The sequence below is a fragment of the Protomyctophum bolini genome (assembly GCF_963924005.1).
Source record: "Protomyctophum bolini genome assembly, chromosome: 23".
Lineage (NCBI taxonomy): Eukaryota > Metazoa > Chordata > Actinopteri > Myctophiformes > Myctophidae > Protomyctophum > Protomyctophum bolini.
This window is the reverse complement of record NC_137884.1, coordinates 7,955,225-7,977,600: the sequence shown is the minus strand read 5'-3', so window position 1 is coordinate 7,977,600 and position 22,376 is coordinate 7,955,225. Positions and strand designations below refer to the sequence as shown.

The window sequence follows — 22,376 nt, the reverse complement described above, 5'->3', positions numbered from 1 at the left end:
GCAAATTCAATAAATACAAAAATACAATTAAACAAATACCTTTATTTCATTGCGATATCAGTTTTGGCATTTATTATTTAATCTTTGGACCTATGCCTGGACTAATATCTGGTTGCTTGTTTCTCTCGCAAAAAAGGAACCTGGCAACACCGAGACGGGCCCCTCGCCGCGCACGCGCACACAAGCACACGCGCACGGTTCGGTGTGGCTCGGCTGGCGGTGAGTTGGTGCGCGACCGACCGTTGGGGAAGTGGAACCAAAACCAACACAACACAAGCGTCTCAAGATGGCTGACACGCTGGGCTCCATCGTCCCCCTGATCGGGACTGGTGCTCCCCCTGCCACCACTAGTGTAGCAGTGGCCACTAGTTCCACCTCCAAGAACAACAACAACAACAACAACACCACCACGGCGCTCATCATGATGAAACCCACGAAGAGAGGAGCCTCTGACGACCGCAACGACTTCAACAACCCACCGCCGCCAAAGAAGCAGAAGCTCCGGACTAGTAGCGAGGAGGATCAGGAGAAGAAACCCAAGAAAGTCAACCGAGACGGGGCAGCGGCAGCGCCAACGGCCGGGGGCAACAACAACACCCACAACCACCACGGCAGCAGCACCCTGCAGCAGCAGCAGCACGGGCACCACCAGCACCACCACCCCCCGAAACCCAGCAGCTACGGCAACCCGGCTCTGTGGAGCTTCGCCCGGGCGAGCAACAGCAGCAGCCCTGGCGGCGGCGGCTCGGCGCCTGGCGGAGGAGGAGGATCCACAATAAAGACCCACCACCATAACATCCACAATAAAGTGTCCAAACAGAGCGATTTGTTCCTCCACAACAAACCACCTTCTTCTGCTTCTTCCAAAGCCAACAACAAACCGAGCACAAGCAGAGACGACGACAACAACAAGCAGCAGCAGCAGCACCACAACATGGAGAAAGACCGAGACAAGAAGAGACACCACAAGAAGCCATCAGCGCTGCTCGCTGCTGGACCGACCCTGTTCGGGACGTCTACTTCTGCTGTAAATAATAACAACAACAACACAGTCGGCCTACAACAACATGCTGCACCCACCGGGACGTGTGCTGTAAATAATAACAACACAGTCAGCCTACAACAGCATGCACTGAAGAGGGAGAACGGCGGGGAGGTTGTCATGTTGCCTCGGAAAGGTACGTACGGTTGTTTATTAGTATTAGTAATCACACAGGCTAGACTAGAACATTTTACATTTATGATTATTATTATCCCCATGATTAAAACAGTGTTTGTGTGTAAACAGTTTACGGTTGAGTCGCAGGATCGCTGTAAACTCCATGGCATGAGAAACATACCGTAGTTTACACTGTCAAAGCAACGGTCTAAATAAAAATCACACCCGTGTGAAGGGAGGGGCGCTAATATATTAAAGTTTAACTCATGTTGATTAGGTGATGTAAAACAAACGGTGCCAACACAAACATTAAACGCCATTAACAATACAGAGACAATATGAGGCACATTATGACGTAAATGTTCCCTTCATTGTCAATGGCGTTTACAAAACAAACATTAAACCTGTATATAGGAGGGGCTAGCACCCCTCAAAAACTGTTGGAAAATTGGGATATATAGTATATAGTTCTCTCTCTCTGTGTCTCTCTTTTCTTTTTAACTTTTATCCAAGTTTCGAGAACCTCTGAATTGAATATGAAGGACCCCAATGAATGGAAACAGGCCATAGTGCTTTTATGTGTTACAAATCCTCTTAGCAGACTGTGTACAGTATATTGAACTGTACTTTCCTGTGCTTTTACCCCTGCAAACTGTTAATAAACAGTAAGATGCCCTGAGGGCGAGAAGCGACCTAGGGCGAGGTTGCGTGCATGCATCCACCTGGGTGACAGCAGACTGCTGGGCGAGCACTGGCGCTTTGCCATGGGGGCTCATATCAACATGTGGAATGAATTCTGTACTGGCCATAATATATGGAGCGTGTCTTGAGTGTACAGGGTCCGACCCAAAAGGGAGACATCGAAGAGGAAGGACGGGTGGGCTTAGGATCAACATATGGAATGTCAGAACAGGTCATCTCCATATATGGAGATCTAAGGGTTTGAGGTCAGATGTAGAGTTCCATAGAGCTCCATATACCTGTATGCAGATCTAGGTGATGATCCAGTCTTCTCCATGCATGGCTATCCAGGGCTTAATGAGGTCCGTGTCGTGATCTTCATATGGAGACGGCCATATATGGAGCGTGTCACGAGGCGTGATGGACTGACGGCCATATATGGTGGTGTGACGTGTCACGAGGCGTGACAACGGACAGGTTTTGCAATCAATCAATCGGAACAACGCGTCGGTTTTAGCAGTTTAAATCCAACCGTCTCCTCTACTATTTGTTGAAGGCCGTGTATGTATTAATTGTTTATTAAGACAGAATTCCAGCCTGTTCACCCGTGCATGAACCAGAGAGGTTCCCTCTCCCCCAAACCCAAAGCAGACACGATATGGTTCATATTTTGCAACCAGCTGCTCTCTCTCTCTCTCTCTGCCTCTCTCGTGACATACTCGTGCGTTAAACGCTACTGGGTAACGTTTTTGTGGGGGCAGTTGGTGTTTTGATAAAGCGTTACTCCACGTAGTATGTTGTCATACCAATATTATGACTGTACACAGTAATACTGTACACCCGCCATTATAGGGCAAGTGGTTATTTTGGTACAGTAGCCTAGTAGTGCCACGCCCCCTCCACACACAAGTTAACCCCCGGAGCTGAAAGAGAGAGAGAGAGTGCTTCCAGTTAACACACACAAATCTTTTGACATTAGCAGCATGTACAAGCTCACAATGTGTCGCATCGCAACGTATCGCAAGCTTGTCCTGTGCTGCGATGGAGGTGATGGCATTTTCCCTATACTAACTTTACACTGTAGTTCTGTCATAAATGGGCCTTGTGTGATACATCATGACACACAAAAGTGTAAACAAAATGTGTGTGTGTGTAAATGAGTGACACAGCATGGTGTGTGTGTGTGCACTGTGCTGTCTGCACTGTCTCTTTTCCACCTGGCTGCGCATGCATGGCAGGTTTAGGAAGACAAACACACTGTACACACAGGCCTTGTTATTAGACAACAGGATTTAGTAATTTAACGACATTGTAATCTGAAAAGCTCTGGTGTGTGTGTGTCCATAGATGCGTGGCTGGCGGTAGAAGGGTTGACTCTCTCTCTGGGCCACAGTTTATCTCGCCATGTCACTTTTTGCACTAATGTGCACTAAAGAAAATGCATCTCAACCCATTCTGGGCGGGAACCCCTTTTGGTGTTTTAAACATTATGTTATAATTTAGCTATTGAAAAATAGCAGATCTACAAGCTCGAGCTTGTAGGTGGCCTAGGAGGCCAATTACATATAATTTTTGGGGTCCTTGACATGAAATATTGAGAACTACTGATATAGAAAAAAAATACATTTAAAAAAGGCATTTTTTTAATTTCGACGTCAGGCCTAAACCTTTCAGCCTGTGACCCAAAAGGGAAATGAGATGTTTGTTGCCCGGAACCTAGCCTGTCCCAGCCAGCGTGCGTTCTAGTCTAGAGGGGTGGGTGTGCATTGGAGCAAGCGCTGGAGAATATTATTGGTTCACCGATTGCCCCCTGCCCGCCCCTCCCCTCCCTGGTAGAAAACAGCAGAGAAAACTGACGTCACCATTATGTTTGAGCGACGCCCCCCCCCCCCCCCCTCTGCACTGCAGTTCACTCCCACTCCTAGACCAGGAAATGTGTCACGTTCCCCCAGGCTTTCAGTTTTTGAGCCGATGCGAACGGAAATAAAAGCCTGGCTACCCAGTGAGTTTGACATCTCGTAGGGTCCATTTGGTTACCAACTCTCCATCATTTAGCTGGGGACCACCTTGAACCACCCTCAAGGACCACTGGTGTTCCCCGGACCACTAGTTGAAAATCACTGGTAGTAGGGCATTGAAAAAGTCCAGCCTCGAAGAATTAAAAGCATGGATCACTGTTTCAAAATTCTTTGAGTGTGAGATTATGGTTTTATTTTGGCGAGTAGTCGTACGTGAAGAAATGCAATGCGTTTTGACAACGGAGCTAATCTGTTTTGTCCAATTTGAAAATACTGTTAAGATAACGCCAAGGTTTTTTTGCACTGGTGTGGTCACTGTGGGGGAGGCATACTTGGTGGATATTGAGAGATAGTGAGAGAGCCCAGGGTGTTGAGTGGTTTATTTCGTTTATGGTGCTAGAAGAAGCCTCCCTGTCTCTGGGAACAAGTTGGATCTCACTTGCATACCATAACCCGATAACCGTCCCTGTCAGCTTTCCTACTGTCTGTCGGTCTGTCTCCCAGAAGCAGAGAGGTTCACTTCAGTTCATTTATTTCCAGCTGTTTTGGACAACACGAAAACACAAAAAAGACAGTGGAGAGGAAAGTTGTATTTCTGTTTGCCTTTTAGGATTCACAATCACAAATTGCACATGCAGGGCAGATGTATATGACAAATAACTTAAGAAATCACAGACACATTTAATAATGTTTTATTTTTTTAAATTTCCAAAATAGAGGAAATAGTGGAAAGATTACGACACGTAAGCTTGTTTCTGCTATTTTTGATAAGTGTTTGAAAATGTATGGACATTTTTCAACATGGAAATGATTGATGATTATGCAAAATTAATTGTGATTGTCTCAAATAAATCGATTAGGCGATTATGTAATGACAGCCAGCTGAGCCAGGCCTAGGCAGATTGTTGGAATTGACTGTCTGGACAGGGTAGCATGGGTCAGACACGTGTCATGATGATTAGAAGAGCTTAATTAGGATATACCGTAAATCCTCATTTATTATCCAGGGATTTTATTTGTCTCGACTAATTCTGATACTGGGCTTTTATTGGAAGGAGGCAGCTATAAGAAGGAGGCCTTTATTTCTACTTTTCAAACCGATCATAATGAATAAGTCACATTTTGTCTCAGTTAGAAGTTAGAACCCAGAAAAATGTACTGGGTTCATGTATTGAAACCAAGTCCTCATAAAATATTAAACAGTGCAGTTGCAGGTGTTCAATGGTCATTTTAACCTTTTTTATAACAATATTGCCTATGGTAAATACTATAATATGAACAACCGATGTCAATTTGAAGCTATGATTCCCTACTTTCATATGACATGAAAAAGAAATCCAATGGCAGTCCATCAGTCAAGTCTGGTCACAAATATATAACTTCAAATAATGAAATAAAATATACACTAGTATGGCAGGCTATTTCCTATAATATCAAAGCAGTTTATATGAACAGTGCCACACTGCAGTGATCATCATCTAACTCTTGTAACTTCAACGGGGTACATACACAATGAGAGAGAGAGAGAGAAAGGGGTGGAAGAGAGAAGGGTGGGGGAGAGAGAGAGTCGCGTTAGCAACAGGCTATGCTTAGCGTTCATTCTTAGTATAAAAGATAGATACGCCAGGAGAATAGATAAAGTGCCCCTCGGGGCACAGGTCTCCACCAGGGCAGGTCAGGTTGTGGCCTCCTGGTGGCGCTATAATAGGCCAATGTGAAAAGGGTGCCATTTCTTCTTACGCCTTGGAAGGCAATTGGATGATTTGAGGCATTTTGTTCCAAAAATGTGTTTTGCAAAAATCCACCTGTCGGTGGCGCTATAACAGGCCAATGTGAAAAGGGTGGGATATATTCCACAGCTAGAAAAGTCACGTAAATTGCACGCTGCGTTCATGATTTGAGGCTTTTTGTTCAAAACGTGCCAATCCTGCAAACTTTGAAAGCCAATGTTAGCCAATTAGGATGGAATATGAAATATCGGACAGGTCCGGCTTGAGCACATGACTATAGAGATAGTGTGTAGCGATTTCTGGGATTTTTGGAGGTGGCGCTATAACAGGCCGTTCTGGAAAATTTGGGGCAGAGGTTCATCGTTGGCTTGGAGTGTGTGTGCTTACAGCACATTATATTATTTATTACATTGATGCAGAGCCATATATGATATAATGGAATTCCTGAACAAGCCTCCCTCCTCGCCTACAAAGCGCTGCTCATCAGCGATGGTGAATGTAAAACCATGATGTAAATAAAAAGCCTTGTGATAGGCGGCAGCAGCGTTTATTTAGCCTAATGTATTATAAAATATATTATATAACCATCCTGTGGCGCGCTCTGCCTGCATGCTCTGTGCTGCCTGTCAGCCTGTGTGTCACTCGATGCGTTAATAGAAAGCAGGCAGCGAGCGACGGCCACAACCACATTGTGTTCTGGAATCATTCAAAACCCCAATAGGGTTGCGTGAAGGGGTTCTTCTTGTACGTGGGTCACTGGTCTATTTGGCAGCCCGTTACCACCACCTAGCGACATTATAGCGTTTTCATAAAGTGTATTACACAGAAATGTGGAGTGGAAGGCCCATTAATCAAATCTCTCTTTCCCTCTATCTCTCTCCACCTCTCTCTCTCGACAGATCACACAGACAAGGTGAAACGGAGAGAGACGGACAAAGAGAAGAAGAAAGAGAAACTCAAAGAGATGAAGAAGGAGAACGGGGCCATGAAACAGTCTGGGAGAGGTTGGTGGAAACACGCCATTATTACAATAATCGTCTAATCGCAATCATTTGAGATGATCGCAATCAGTTCAGCGTAATCGGCACAATCGTGATTAATGTGTAGGGTCCTGCGGCCAAAAGAACCGCCCGCCCCTGGGACTCCTCCATACTTAGTGCGATTTTCCGAACAGGCCCGGGGAACCAGGCCTTCCGCCCGTCCCCACTGTACTACTGTACGGTATGCCACATTTGACAGCAGAGCGAAAAAATAACGGGCGCATTTTCGCTCTGTGGAAATTCGTCACTGATGTGGAAGCTTGCATTGACTTTAAGAGGTTAAAAGAAATGGTACTATTCCTCTCTATACTTCATCTCTCACTCTCTCCACTCTCCACTCTGCATTCCCTTGAACCGTGTTTGTTTTATTGTTGTGTGGTTACGCACGCACGCGCGCGCACACACACACACACACACACACACACACACACACACACACACACACACACACACACACACACACACACACACACACACACACACACACACACAGAGAGAGAGAGAAAGAGATGTTATCTGCGTGTAGCAGGTGTTATCACGTGTTTACCATGACAGACATGTATTCTCTGAACACACTGTGACATTTTCAAGGTCTCTGGTCGCATTAGCGTCGTTGACCACACAACAACACACACACACACACACACACACACACACACACACAAACACAAACACACACACGCAAACACACACACACACACACACACACACACACACACACACACACACACACACACACACACATACACAGACATCAGTGTTACATCCTAAGCAAAACGCTGAAACACACACACACAGCCTCCCTGCAATGGACGCCACGCATACTTTGGTTTGATTCCGAAATATACCCATGACTAATCCAGCGGTCTTGGCGCCGCCGGGCACAGACAGACAACGCCGACATTTCCCATCCTGTAGATGGGATCATCGTGCTGGATACACCCCCCCCCCCTCATGATCATGTGCCGTCAAAAATGGCGCTTCGGCGAGTCTTCAGTCTTGTCTGAAAGGGGGCTTGAATCTGACAAGAATAGCTCATACCGTGTGATGGAAATAGACCTGCCACAGTTATTATTACATGATCGTCGAGATCATCGCGATAATCTTTTGCATTCTTTTATGTCATGATCATTATACCATGTTAAAATGTTCATATTTAAAAAATAGTGGAAATAGCTGATCTACAAGCTCAAGACGAGTGTTCTTTTTTATTATTTTTTTTACAATGTTTTGCATTAACTCATTTGGTGTTTTAAGCATTATGTTGTACTTTAGCTGTTGAAGAATAGCAGATCTGAGCTTGTAGGTCTGCTATTTTTGAAAAACATATTTTCAGATGGGGGTCGGCGGCCAAATACATATATTTTTGGGGGTCCTTGACATGAACATGTTTGAGAACGAATGACATAGAAACATGGGTTTTTCAAAAAACTGTCTGATTTAGAAGGAATTTGTAGAATCGTCCTCGGTTCTAAATGGGTTAATCTCTCTCTCTCTCTCCCTCTTCAACCCTCCATCCAGCGGAGAAAGAGGAAGCCAAGCTGGGTTCCAGCGACATGGAGCTCCAACAACAGGCCAAGAAGGTCAAGAAGAAGAAGAAGAAGAGACACCGGGACGGAGAGAAGCAGAGACGAGTGAAGACGTCCCATCGCTCCTGTCAGACGGTCTGCGCTGGCCTGCTCCTCCTGCAGCCTCCCTCCTCCTCCTCTAACTCCTCCTCCTCCGCTCTGTTCAAGAGCCCCAGAGGACCCCCCGCTCCCTCTGCGCCACCGCCTCCTCCTCCTCCTCCATCCCAAAACGACAAGAACACCACCCTCTCCTCCTCACTGACCAGCTCCCTCCATCCTCCTCCTCCTCCTCCACATCCAGCGTTCTACTCCACCATGTACTCCAAGCCCCCCCACTTCTCCGAGGCCAAAGCCCAGGTGAGCAGTCGCTGAGTTCTTCGACTAAAAATGTTCGTCGACTAACCCCTTTTTCCACTGACAAAAAAGGAAATAGAAACTAAATGAAAACCAAGCTCTGATGACTGAAACGAAGACATTTTAGTCGACAGACTCAACAGAATAAACTAGATTTAGTCTAAAACTAGACTGTTGGTTGGCAGAACTTGGCACTGCAGTGGCAAACATTTGACTTGCCCTCTACAACTAAAATTAAAAAATTAAAACACATTAAATATTATATTGTATTTCTTTCATGAATGGAGAATATTTCACTCAATTGGAGCTGCTCCTGTCGCAAGTTGATGATGTCATATGTCTATATGGTCTAGCCCTATGGAATGTATGGAATGCATATGCTAATAAAAACCAACGTTATGCTTCCTAAGGTAAATATGAGCATCAAAGCAATATTTAATACTTTTTATTAGCATGTGCATTCCAGGTCCATGTGCGTTGCTCAGGAAAGACCTGCCTAGCTGTCTGTGACTATCACTGCTGCTGATTGTCCGCTCTGCTCACCTCAGATATTCACTCTCAACAAGTTTAATAATACGCATCTGATCCTTCAGGTGGGAATATTCTCTATTTGGACATTATAGCCATAATAGCGTATATGTGGGACTGTGTCACTCCAATATTGAGAAGGGAGGAGAAAAAAAACCTTAAAAGAAGAAAGAAAACGTAATTCTCAAAATAATCTCACGGGCCAGAAATAATTTCCGAGGGGACGGTTTTGGCCCACGGGCCGCCTATTGCCGACACCTGCCGTAGGGTATTGGCCCAAAGCCTGTTAATAAAGTATTCAATCAATCAATAAATGGCGTATACTGTTATCCAATTGAATGACTACTGAATGAGATGAGTACACAAATTAAATGTGTAAAGTTTATTTCTACTTTAATACGATTTTACATCATATTTGGCTTTTGTTCTAGACTAGAGGTACATACTAGACACTTTTGATTTATATTGAACTAATTGATGGAGTTTTACATTTTTCATTTGAAAAACAATTTGCCGGTGAAAACCGATTAAATCATCTGTATTATATTGACACCGTTCCGATATATCGATATGGCATTCTTTGCGGCCGATCTGGCCCATTCCGATTATGCTACCGAACCCCTTTTGGTGTTTTAAACATTATGTTATAATTTAGCTATTGAGAAATAGAAGATCTACAAGCTCATAGCTTGTAGGTCTGCTGTTTTGAAAAAATCGTGAAAATATTTATTTCAGGATTTAGAAGAACTTTTGAGGTCGGGCCTAAATGGGTCAATCGCGCATCCCTAACTAAAACGTGCGCTGTCCAAATGAACCCTGCAGGCGAGGCCCTCCTACCCTGGGATGTCGGGGCTGGAGTTCGGCCCTTACATCCACGTGGAGAGCCAGCCTAACGGAGGAGCGCTGGTCGCCCACGCCTACTCCTCCCAGCTCGCCTCCAGTCTGTCCCTGGAGCAGAGACGACGCTTCGCCCAGGAGTTTGTCACGCTGGTGTTCAGCGAGGACTCGTCGCAGGTAAAAAAAATAACCATAACAGTCACCACACTTACTATCACTACTACACAGCACAACTCTTCCGTGACCATTTAATAGAGAATACCGGAGTGGTCGTTTTCTTACCGCCATCTGACGATAATATATCTATGACACGTATTAACACATTTTGTACATAACACGTCCTGAAACGTCATAAGGATTGGAACCGATTGGAGCCTTAGACGTCTGTGGACGTCCTAGCGACGTCCAAACGACGCGGGGCGAGATAATAATATTCAGAATAATTACTTCTTTTTTTTTTGGCATTTCGCTTTTCGCTTGCCGTATGCTAACGCTCTGTGAAACTATTAGCTTGTCATTGACTCCCATGTTAGCGCGGCGGAAAGAATGACTCGTATCTCCTCATCCAGGGCGCTCTCCGTGGTGATGAATGGATCGATATGCTGGCGCTGCGTTTCTGCTCCTCATCCGTCTCTCCCGCAAAATATGAACTCTTTTTGAAGCGTATATAAATATATTAAGATGATCGGAGATTCTGATGGCACTTTGTCAGTCAACTTTTTTAAGAAAGTATTTCCGGTTCATGGCTTTCAAAATGGAAGCGATCACTACTCTGGCGATTACTCCGGCGCAAGCAACGCCTTTATTTTGATGCAGTTCCGGTACTAAATGTGTTAATTGTTCTACTGCATAACCACACGTTCCCCGCTATTTAATCCAATATTCTACGTTGCCGAGATTGTTTTATTACCTTTAGAGCATACGCCAAAGTATTTGCAGCTTTCAACGACGAAAATCCGGCAAAAAATAGTCCTTTTGGTTTGTTGTTGATCAGAAGAACCAGCGGCCATGACAATGCGAAACGAAACCACCATGCACGGCATGTTGTAGTCTAAACAAACGGCCCGTTCACATGCATTGGGCTCAATTTCCCAGAAGCCCTAGCAGCCCAGAGGATGACTTGTTTTCCGGTTTCGTCATCATAACGCGACGGCCTCGTCACCATGTCCGGGACAAATCCGCTGTTTCTTTTTAATTATTTTAAAACAGCGAATTAAACGCATTAAACAAATAGCGGGTTTAGCGTATTACGCGTGGTGGAACCCTGGATTAAACAATTAGCCGCCGTCAAAGTGTTAATTAAATCTTCTGCCACTGTCACGGTCCTTTCAATTATTTTCGCCTCTATTCCAGTGGTTAATGGATATCGTTCAGATTACGGTAAGAAACCGGCTACCCCGTAGGAGTACAAATCACCTTACTGTTCCATTAGTACACTCTGAGTTACATACCCGTACCGTACGGGTCTTTTCCAGTGAGCCAACATGCACAATAGGATCTCCCTGACTCTGTTTGATCAGAATGGAATTATGGAACAGAGCCTTCATTAGTATCATTAACACTGACTCTGTTTGACCAGAATGGAACAGAGCCTTCATAGTATCATTAACACACTGACTCTGTTTGACCAGAATGGAACAGAGCCTTCATTAGTATCATTATCACTGAACTCTGTGTTATTCTGTGTGCATATAGTAGAGCCTATTGTGTGAAAACAGAAGGTGGGTGAAATGCTGACAGTGAATTCCGACTGACTTCCAGGCAGCTCACTACGTGATGGGCATCGTGCATGGAGGAGCCGCGTATCTGCCTGACTTCCTGGAGTATTTCTCGGGCAGGTTCCCCAGTGCTCCGGTCAAGATGGAGGTCCTGGGGAAGAAGGACATCGAGACCACCACCATGGATAACTACTACTCCCAGGTCAGAGAGACATGCCCACGGTTGTCCAGAACCGCCACAAAAGGCCTCTGCCCGGGCTCTGGACAGGGCCCATGCCCAGGGTCCATATATGGAGCTGGCATCACAACACTCATATAGGAATAAAGGGACACAGAGAGATCGATACAGAAATCTGCATAAAAGGGACATTATGTTGCCAATATTTACAGTTTTCTTTTAATATATATTTACTGATTATTCGATTACTAAAACACATTTTATGTACATGGATTAATCAACTCTGTCTGTCTCTGTCTCGGTGCTCTCCTGGGATCTCTCTCTCTCTCTCTCTCTCTCTCTCTCTCTCTCTCTGTCTCTCTCTCTCTCTGTCTGTCCGTGCTGCCCTGGGATCTCTCTCTCTCTCTCTATCTCTCTCTGTCTGTCCGTGCTGCCCTGGGATCTCTCTCTCTCTCTCTCTCTCTCTCTCTGTCCGTGCTGCCCTGGGATCTCTCTCTCTCTCTCTCTCTCTCTCTCTCTCTCTCTGTCCGTGCTGCCCTGGCGTGGGCGTCTCTCTCAGGTGAAGAGGACTTACAGCCGTGGCACCTACCGAGCGGGCGCCATGAGACAGATCAGCCTGGTCGGCGTGGTGGACGAGGAGGTCGGGGACTACTTCCCAGAGTTCCTCAGCATGCTGGAGGAGTGTCCCTTTCTGGAGGTGAGTCAAATAGTTCCTCTGCTTCACATCCTGGAGGTGAGCAAGGACTGTCTAAAGAGGACGAGGCGCCATGTTGCTCACATGGTGCTCCGTGGAAGGAAAGAAACATGCGCAGTTGAGACCAGGAAGTTGGACATGACAAATCATAGATATGGCACAAATGGCCCAGCAGATGGCGTGATGCCACTGAAAGGAGAGATGCTTGTACATATCATGTCACGTCATTGCATTTTACCTTTTTATATTAACGTTTTAACAGCAAATGGATAAGTAAGTCCCAGCATGGATCATGTCCAACTTCCTTGGTCTCAACTGTGCATGTTTCTTTCCTTCCATGGAGCAACATGGCGTCGCCCGCACAGTCTTCGCGTCTCGTCCTCTTTAGACAGTCCTTGGAGGTGAGCAAGGAAGTGGTCACTGGTCACGTGACTGGGCTGTGCCATGACACTTTCATGGAGGCTTTCATGGGAGTGAAACTCACACCGGAAGTGCAATGAATACATGGCAATGACTGGAGCCGGCTGGACCAGAACATAACAAATTTTATTTATGAACAATTGAGACCTTTGTCAAATAATCGGTTCAGGAATATAAACTAAGACATATCACAGGTTGTTTTCTAATCACTTGCTTTTCGATGTGCACAGTATATAATTTTATCTGAGGATCTAAACAGCAGCCGGTATCGTTTCTGGCTCCGAAGTATCGCGAGATTTGGCTGACAGACAGAAAACGGTGGGAAGTCTCGCGATACTTGGTACTTTCAGAAAGGTACTTTGTACTCTTTAGATACCATACCGCTATAAAATTTACACACTGTATCGAAAAGCAACACAGCAGACAATAATGTGTTACATGTCTTATTTTCCAGAAGTGATTACTTTACAAAAGGTCTCAGTCATTCATAAATAATGTTTGTTCATGAGCTGATCACTGAGCTCTCATTGACTCCAGTGCATTCTGCCAAACTTCCGGGTAGTTTGGCTCCCATGAAAGTGTCCATGAAAGTGTCATGGCGCAGCCCAGTCATGTGACCACTTCTCATCCTTCTCAAAGCTTCCTTGGAGGTGAGCAAAAGAGCGCGCTGGGGTTTTAACGTAGATCGCTCGTTCGTGAATCGATTCAGGCGAGTTAGCATTTTGGGCACCAAATGTTTGGTGTCCAAATCGACAGAAATGCGGAAGTAGAGCTTCAAACGTCACTGAGCAACTTCCATTGAAATGAATAGTGGGTGAATGGTGAATGAATAGTGGCTGTTATGTTAAAGTCAGGCTGTTCAGGTTTCTCTTGGACCTTTTAAGAAAATACCTTATTCTGGTGGACCTTTAAGAAAATACCTTATTACGTCTGTCTCTCTCTCTCTTCCTCTCTCTCTCTGTCTGTCTCTCTTTCTTCCCTCTCTCTCTCTCTCTCTCTCTCTCTCTCTCTCTCCCTTTCTCTCTGTCTCCCTCTCTCTCTGTCTCTCTCTGTCTCTCTCTCTGTCTCTCTCTCCCTCTCCTATGTCTCTCTCTCTCTAGCGTACGTTACCGTGGGGCAGTCATTCCATGTTGAAGTGTATGAGTCGTCAGGACAGTGACGACGGTCCCATCATGTGGGTCCGCCCGGGAGAGCAGATGATCCCCGTGACCGACACGACCACACTGAGGAGGAGACGGTACACACACACACACACACACACACACACACACACACACACACCCCGCTGAGGAGGAGACGGTAGGGCGCGCACACACGCATGTGCACACACTCGTAGATCGCACTTATTAACAGAGTCATATGCAGCTTGATACTGTACATGGACAATGATGGCCAGCTAATCGTATTCGGGAACAGTTCGAATCAATCGGACTCGGTGTAAATCCACCCGTAAAGACAAGTCATTTTATGCTTGTTTGCAAGATCTACAAGCTCACGCCTTGTTGCACCGGGACACATTGGCAGTGAAGGCTAATCTATAAAAGTGTGTTTTCAAAAGGGATTTAAAAGAGGACACTGATTCAGCGCGCTTGATCTCTTAAGGGCAGTGTGTTCCAAAGTTCAGGCGCTGTATGGTGCTGAGATCTCCTTTGGACTCGGAGCTTGTAGTTCTATTTTCAGAGCGCAAAACACCCGAGCGCAATCAAACGTAAAAGGATCTCTAGTCCACTAGTCAACAGACTTACACTGTAACATTTCAGATGAGTAGTAGTATGACTTAAGTGTGACTAAAACCAAATGAAATTGTATTCAAAAGACCATGACTTTAAAACCAAATCAAAGCTTTTCTGTCAAAGTCAACACGGCACTCACCTGCTCACTGATTGGTCGTCTTGGCAGGTCCACCAATGAGGTGACCAACCTCCTGCAGTACCTGCCCAGGGTGAACGAGCCCAGAGAGATGCTGTTCGAGGATCGAACCCGCGCCCACGCCGACCACATCGGACAGGGCATCGACCGGCACACCACGGCCGCCGTGGGGGTCCTCAAGGCAGTGTGCTGCGGCGCAGAGGGGTACGTTCAAAGCAGTGTTGTTTTTGGAAGCAAATTTCGATTTTAGTCTAGTCATAGTCTTTGGACTGAAACATTTAGTTTTAGTCACATTTTAGTCACCTGGAAATGTCTTAGTGTTGTTCTAGTTTTAGTCGACTAAAATGTCATAAGATTTTAGTCGACTAAATCTACAGGCGTCGCGACGCGTTGTGAGCTTGTAGATCAGCTATTTTCAGCATGCAACCAAGAGTAAAATGACTTATAGTGGATCTCTTGTCCACTAGTCCCTTCCTAACATTTTAGTCTAGTTTTTATTTGTCGACGAAATTGTCAGTATATTTAGTCTTAGTTTTAGTCATCATAGCTTAGTTTTCATTTAGTTTCCATTCGTTTTTGTCAGTGGAAAAAGGTAGTCGACGAACATTTTTTGTCTTAGTTTTAGTAGATGAAAACAACACTGGTTCAAAGCCCCCTACATGGAGTGCTTCCACCATTCATTGCTCATATATGATATATATGTATGATCTGATATCTCCATTCTCCATTCTGCCATTGACGATGAATGGCCAGTTTTGAATTTCTTCAATGTTTTGTGTAAACACGAATATTGAAGACGAGGACGCAAATTGTGATTGGCCAGAATGAGATGTATGATGACGTTTGATGATGATGTGCCCCTCACTTCACACGGGTGTGATTTATTTACATGAAAATATTGATTGTCTTCAGTCTGTAGTTGCTGAACATTACTACGGTCAAAGTGCTTGATTTAAAGTCTCTCTCTTGTAGAAATAAAATCACACCCGTGTGAACTGAGTGGTGCAACTCCCCTCTCTTTTTCCAACACAGTTCTTATATGAAGAGATCTAAAATCCCCCTATGGGGATTTCAATGCAAATAAAAAGTACACGAACCTGTGGACTGGCGCCCCCTACTGACCGTGACGTCAGGACTTCGGTTCTCTATAGGGTCAATATAACAAAGTCAATACACGATAACCCTTCCACAAAAGTAGATTCTTTTTTTTAGTGGTGCAACCACTCCAAGGAACAGCAATGTCCGTGACCCGTGTTCACCTATGTGTTGGTTCACCTATGTGTTGGTTAATGAGCACCAGTATGACTATTAGTACCAGTAGGGGCGCTGTTGTGCCAGAAATAGAGAGAGTGATAGTGCTGCACTGTTGTCAAATCAAATGTCAAATGTCAAATCGGCCATTACCACGTCATCAAGGTCCGACAAAATACATTTTATCTGTCGACTAAATCAACGTATATTTAGTCGAGTAAAACTAGACTAAAACACTAAAACATTCCAGTTGACTCAAATGTGACTAAAACTAAATGAAGTTTAAATCCAAAGACTATGACTAAACTAAAATAGAAATTTGCTGCCAAAACACTGACACCAGGTGTGGCACTTGACACGTGACTCAGGTGCTGCATCTTAGCGTCATCAGGGACACAACAATCACATCCTCTTCAAAGAGACCACCTAACACGTCTGCGTATATACACGTGCTAAACTCGGCCTCTGATTGGGCAACACACCAGCGTGGGAGGGACAGCTGAACTATCAGGAAGTAAATAGAACAGACGGATAATTAAAAAGTGTGTGTGTGCGTGTGCGTGCGCGCCGCATCCGCAATGCACACAGTATTTTTTGTTTATTTTGCTTATTTCTTTTAGGTCTCCTCGTGTAACCAAAGACGTGGTGTGTTTCCACGCTGCTGATTTCCCCGACGTGGTTCAGAGATTACAGCTGGACCTCTACGAACCCCCCCTGTCCCAGGTGAGACCACGCGTGTAATGGTGACGACGGGCTTGTTTGCATTTCAAACTAGCATTATGTGCAGAAACATCTTCCATAAAAAAACCCTAACGTTTGCTTTTTTAGTTTTTTCATATAAAAGCAAACGTTAAAGCCTCGGCCTGTGATTTCTTCACCTGATTGGCAGTGTGTAACGGCAGAAACAATATCACTAAAACAACATTTCATTTACATAATTGTGTTAATTGTTTAGGAAACTAGCGTTATTGTAGTGTAGGGGCACACTGTTTCAGTCGTGGGATTTTATTTTTCTTTAACCCATTTTGGGGCGGGAACCCCTTTTGATGTAAGCATTATGTTATGCTTTAGCTATTGGAAAATAGCAGACCTACAAGCTCATAGCACGCCACCGAGTGGCGCGCTACGAGCTTGTAGGTCTGCTATTTTTGAAAAATCGAAGAACGACTGACATAGAAACATAGCTTTTTCAGACAACTGTCAGGATGTAGAAGAACATTTTTAGAATCTGATCTCAGGTCAGAATGGGTTAATGAATCCATGCGTCCGTCTGTCCGTCCGTCCGTCTGTCCGTCCGTCCGTCCCACAGTGCGTGCAGTGGGTGGAGGACGCCAAGCTGAACCAGCTGCGGCGCGAGGGCATCCGCTACGCCCGCATCCACCTGCGCCACGACGACATCTACTTCATCCCGCGCAACGTGGTGCACCAGTTCAAGACGGTGTCGGCCGTGGCCAGCCTGGCCTGGCACGTCCGCCTCCAGCAGTACTACCGTAGCGCCACCCAGGAGGAGGTGGAGGAGGAGGAGGAGGAGGAGGAGGAGGAGGGAGAGCAGTACTACCACACCAAGGAGGAAGAGGAGGAGAAGGAGGAGGAGGAAGAACGCCAGGAGGAGCAAAACGGAGAAGAAACAAAGAGGAGAGAGACGGAGGAGGAGGAGGAGGAGGTTCAGGACGAGAGGAGGAGGGTGGAGGTGAACAGAGAACTGTGGGTGGAGGCGGAGGAGCGGAAGAGAGAATGGAGGGATGAGAGAATGGAGAAGGAGAAGAGGATGAAGCTGGAAGAGGAGGAGAGGAGGGTGGAGGTGGAGGAGGAGGAGATGACGGTAAAGATAAAGGAGCCTCCTGCACCTCCCAGCGTCTCCGCGCCGCGACCGCTCCGCCCGGCGGACGGATGGGTGGGCGGAAAAAGAGTGAGGGTGAGAAACCCCCAAGGCCCCCCTCCTCCTCCCCCCCAGCAGGAGAACAAGCCCAAAGCGCCCCATCATCACCATCACCACCATCATCGTCGTCTTCACCGCCCCGACGGCAGAGAGACGTCTTCCTCTTCCAAAGCCTCCTCCTCTACCTCCCTGTCGTCCCTCTCTCGCTCTTCCCCTCCCTCGCTCCCTCCTCTCTCCTCCTCTCGGTCGGAACGACGAACGGACGGCGGCAGAGTCTCTCCCAGCGGCCGCTCGCACGCCGCAGCGCGACACACGCAAGCTCCGCCCTCCTCGGAGCCGCGGGCGCTGCCAGCAGCAGTCCCGGCGGGTTTTACGACAGGCGCGCGGACGCACGCGCTGCAGGACAAACGGCACGCGCGCGGCGCAGATGACGAGGCACTGGATCAGAGGATGCAACAGCACACACACCAGGCAGCACACACACACCAGGCAGCACACACACACCAGGCAGCACACACACACCACCAGGCAATACACACACACCAGGCAGCACACACACACCAGGCAGAACACGCACACCAGGCAGCACACACACACCACCAGGCAACACACACAGCACAAAGACTGCATGCGGGAATACACACGACAACCCAGCACCGCCTCCCCCAAATACCCTCTCCTCCTCCGTCCTACCAGGCGCTTCCAAAACACCTCCACCATCCTCCGCCAGCCGCCGCCGCTGTGCACCCCTTGGTCCCCCTCCCCCACTCTCCATGTCCCCCTCCCCCCTCCTCCTCCTGGCCCGCCCCTCCCCCACCCTCACAGCCCACACCACCTTCTCCCACCCGCTCTCCTCCCCCTCCCCCCCACGGACGCCCGTCCATGTAGCAGAGGAGAGAGAGGTCGTTTCTAGGTTGTTGTTGTTTTTTTTCTACGTGAGGATATCTCTGCTTCTTTTATTTTTTAATGCTGCTCCTTCCTTACAGCTTTTACAGGGTGTAAAACACCTCTTAAACGCGGAGAGAGAGAGATTATCGATAGTGGTTCGCAGTGGTGGGGAAAGTACTCACTTTTATTTTTTTTACATGGCCAGAAGATTGCAGCTTTCGGCAGAAGGAGAGACTCATTTCAAATATGCCTAGGTGATATGGACAAAACAAAATACCTATCACAATGTTTTCTGACTAATGGGCTCCATGCTCTCAGAATAAATCTTCCTACTTCCTGCACAGGTGTTACTGATGAATGATACTAATGATGGCTCTGTTCCATTCTGGTCAAACGGAATCGGTGTGCTGCTGTTGGCTGTGTGTTGGCTCACTGGAAACACTCCAGTGGGTTTCAAAAAGTGTCCTTGGGAGGGTTCCAAATGACGCCATACGGGTGTGTAACTCCCGTACGGGGCCATTTTGTACACTATCGGAGTTGTCCTTGAAATGGTTTGAGAACCACCTGTACACTAAATTGAACAGAGCCTTCATTATTATCATCGGTAACACCTGTGAAGGAAGTAGGGAAGCGGCCCAGAGGTAGGAAGAGTTATTGTGTGCATGGAGCTTAGTATTACCTCTATTGATATTATTATGGTAATGAATATTGGTGCTCTCCCAAACCGCAACAAAACATATGTTTGATAATTAATCATCAGTAATTAAGTGGGTAAAGGAGAATAGAACAGAACAGTCAGGTTTTGACTTTTGTAAGGATCCATTTACCGGTAGTATGCAGGGATCCGGACGGAGAAATCTGAAGGTGGATCTCTTTTATTTTGGAATTGGTAAGAAAATGGTGATGTCAGGTGAGTGGCATTGCTGCGTGGTCCCTCGTTGGCAGAAGGTTATCTTAACAAGGGAGCTGTGGTTGTAGTAAGTGGTCCTAATTAATGGGCGTGCTGTTGAATGTCACAGTAACGGCCCAGTTTGACATGTAACCCCCCCGACCCCTTCCAGACCCCGAGCCTGTGCTTCGCTTTCGGCTTAATTAAACGGTGAAACACAGCGGACTGGTTTGTACGAAAGAAGCTCTGTTTGAAACAACGACTTTGCGATCTAATTTTACACGAATGGTATCCAAAGCTTGTGTCTCTCTCTACACTGTGCTTCAAGACCGTCGGAGAATCTTGCTTTAAATTCTAGTCTGAATAAAACTCCATAAGCTAGTGGCGTCAGAAACCAAAAACATATATTGTTTTTCTCGATAAAGTGTTGTAGAGGGCAAAGTGTTTGCCCCTTGGAGTGGGAGATAACAGTCTCTGTGGGCCCGTTTGCCTTGTTGTGACTCGATTCCACTGACCTATAGCAGTGGTTTTCAACCGGGCACCACCAGTGGTCCCTGAGGGCGGGGAGTCCAGGTCCCCAGCTAAGTGATGGGAGAGTTGAACCAAATGGACCCTTATTTGATATTTTTTACTCTTGAGAGCGTACAGTGAAACTGTATAATGAAACTGTTAAACAACAGTTTAATTTTACGCTCTCAAGAGTTAAATTATTGTTAAAACATTTGCATTACTTAATTTACAAGAAGTCTACACAATTAGAGACACGTAGAAGATTTGTTTTTTATATTACCAAGATCAATTCTTGTTTTAGGTCTGAGGGGCTAAAATCTCATTGAAATGGTGGTCCGTGGTTCAAATGCAGGCGGGTTGAAAACCACTGTCCTATAGGGATTCTTTTTGTATTGATGATGTTTATTGTTTTATATATAATATCAGAAATGTTTTATATACAGATATATCAGAAATGTGTCTCTGCTGTGAGTAGAGCCCCAGGGGTCTTCGTTGAAACCCAGAGAAGGAAGCTATAACTATATGTGCATAAGGTTTTGTAGAAAAGAGCCCATGGGGAAAACAAAAAAATATATATATATAATCTTCAGGGTCTTGTATTGTTTTCACTTATTATTATTTATCCCAAATGTTGGATTCTATTTTATTTCTGTGGTTTCTAACTCGCAGCATTGAGTGTACATAAGAGGTTTTGTAAAGCGTTTGTTGTGATGTGTGATTTCTACTTTCAGTACGAGACGAGCCTGGCTAATAAAAAGGTTTCAGTCACATCCAAGTCTGTTCTGTCAACACACTCATCAAACTCCCACCCCCCCTCCCCTTGCCATGAACCAAGAATTTCAAATTTCATTTGAATACATTGTAATTAGGGCTGTCACGATTACAATTAATTGTCACACTAATAATTCACAATAAAAATGTTTGGCATTGAACAATACATTTCTGTCTGCCTGGTAATCAAACAATGCACAGAGCATTTAAAATGTACAAAGAAATTACTGACGTATACTTAAAAAAAAGGTTAAACGAATTGCGGATATAGCCTATCATAATTGCGATTCACGATTTAAGTGGGGGGGGGGGGGCAAATAAAACAATATATTTCTGCTTGCCTGGTAATCAAAAAATGCAGTGGAGATATAACAAATAACTGAAATTTACAAAGAAATGACTGACTTTCATTATTTCTATACTTGGCCTATCTACAAGCTCCGCAATTTCCGCAATTATCATTTCCGCAATTTCCATTTCCGCAATTCCCGCAATTACCAATTCCCGCAATTTTTCAAAAAACATGGGCTATAACCCATCGTTTTTTCCGCAATTTTCCGCAATTCATCCGCAATCTTTCCGCAATACTCTGCAATTTAAAAAAAAATCTAAAAACATGGGCTATAACCCATCGTTAAAAAATTAAAAAAAGTTATCCTCGTTTCTCATCATTTTGGACCATGGGCTATAGCCCATATCGTACGGCATACTATAGCACGCCGTTTTTCATCATTTTTGAGGATTTGAAAAAATGACGAAATGACAAAAACGATGGGTTATAGCCCATGTTTTTTGAAATTTTGGGAAAAAAAATCCAGGCCCATGAATTAGAGGATAAAGCTCACATGTTACCCAAATAGTTGAATACACAAAAGCTAAGGCACTGGTGTCGTACTTCTGGTTTACCGGAACGGGGCAGTGTCTGAGTGTCTTATCATATAGGTGGAACACGACACCTCAGTTGTGTACTGTATGCCCATACACCCTTGTGACCCTCATCAGTATTGGTGTGTGACTGAGAAAAACGTGATATGAGGCACCTGTGCCTCACTCTTTTTGGCTGTTCCTTCACTTTATTTTCTCTGTCTCTGTCATAATGGATATGTACGCGCAACGTGTACGAGTGTCTGACTAACACTCAAATTTGAAATCAAGTTATTTTGGACTGAACTGGTTCTGCGGCAATGATGGCCTCGGCAGTTTTACTGGGTAACAAACAACGTGACTTCAAACGCACACAGTCTTATGTTAATGTTCTCCACAGTAGGGGTCTATAATTCTGGCACATGTAAAGTTCAAATGGGACGTGTGAGCTGAATGCGTTTGTGTGTGTGAGTATGCATAGTCATGCACAGCAGGACCCCCAGAGGAACTGGGCTGACCTTCAAGAGAGA

The 22,376-nt window shown here is 45.5% G+C and overlaps 1 protein-coding gene across 1 annotated transcript; it reads left to right on the top strand.

Annotated features, from left to right (window-relative positions):
* Positions 1–282: 282 nt before the first annotated feature.
* On the top strand, positions 283–20,973 carry LOC308311140 (uncharacterized protein). Its single transcript, XM_080757687.1, has 10 exons — positions 283–1,178; positions 6,488–6,592; positions 8,150–8,553; positions 9,901–10,092; positions 11,677–11,835; positions 12,371–12,508; positions 14,026–14,162; positions 14,825–14,998; positions 16,666–16,768; positions 17,355–20,973. The coding sequence occupies exons 1-10, from the start codon at positions 287–289 to the stop codon at positions 18,810–18,812; spliced, it is 3,762 nt and encodes a 1,253-aa protein (XP_080613813.1). The 5' UTR covers positions 283–286; the 3' UTR covers positions 18,813–20,973.
* Positions 20,974–22,376: the final 1,403 nt, after the last annotated feature.

What these genes read in the sequence shown, in the direction of transcription:
- LOC308311140 (XM_080757687.1), top strand. Translation starts at nt 287, where the DNA reads ATGGCTGACACGCTGGGCTCCATCGTCCCCCTGATCGGGACTGGTGCT. An exon ending in TCAGCGAGGACTCGTCGCAG is followed by an intron (nt 10,093 to 11,676) that starts GTAAAAAAAATA and finishes ACTGACTTCCAG; the next exon opens with GCAGCTCACTACGTGATGGG. An exon ending in ACCACACTGAGGAGGAGACG is followed by an intron (nt 14,163 to 14,824) that starts GTACACACACAC and finishes TCGTCTTGGCAG; the next exon opens with GTCCACCAATGAGGTGACCA.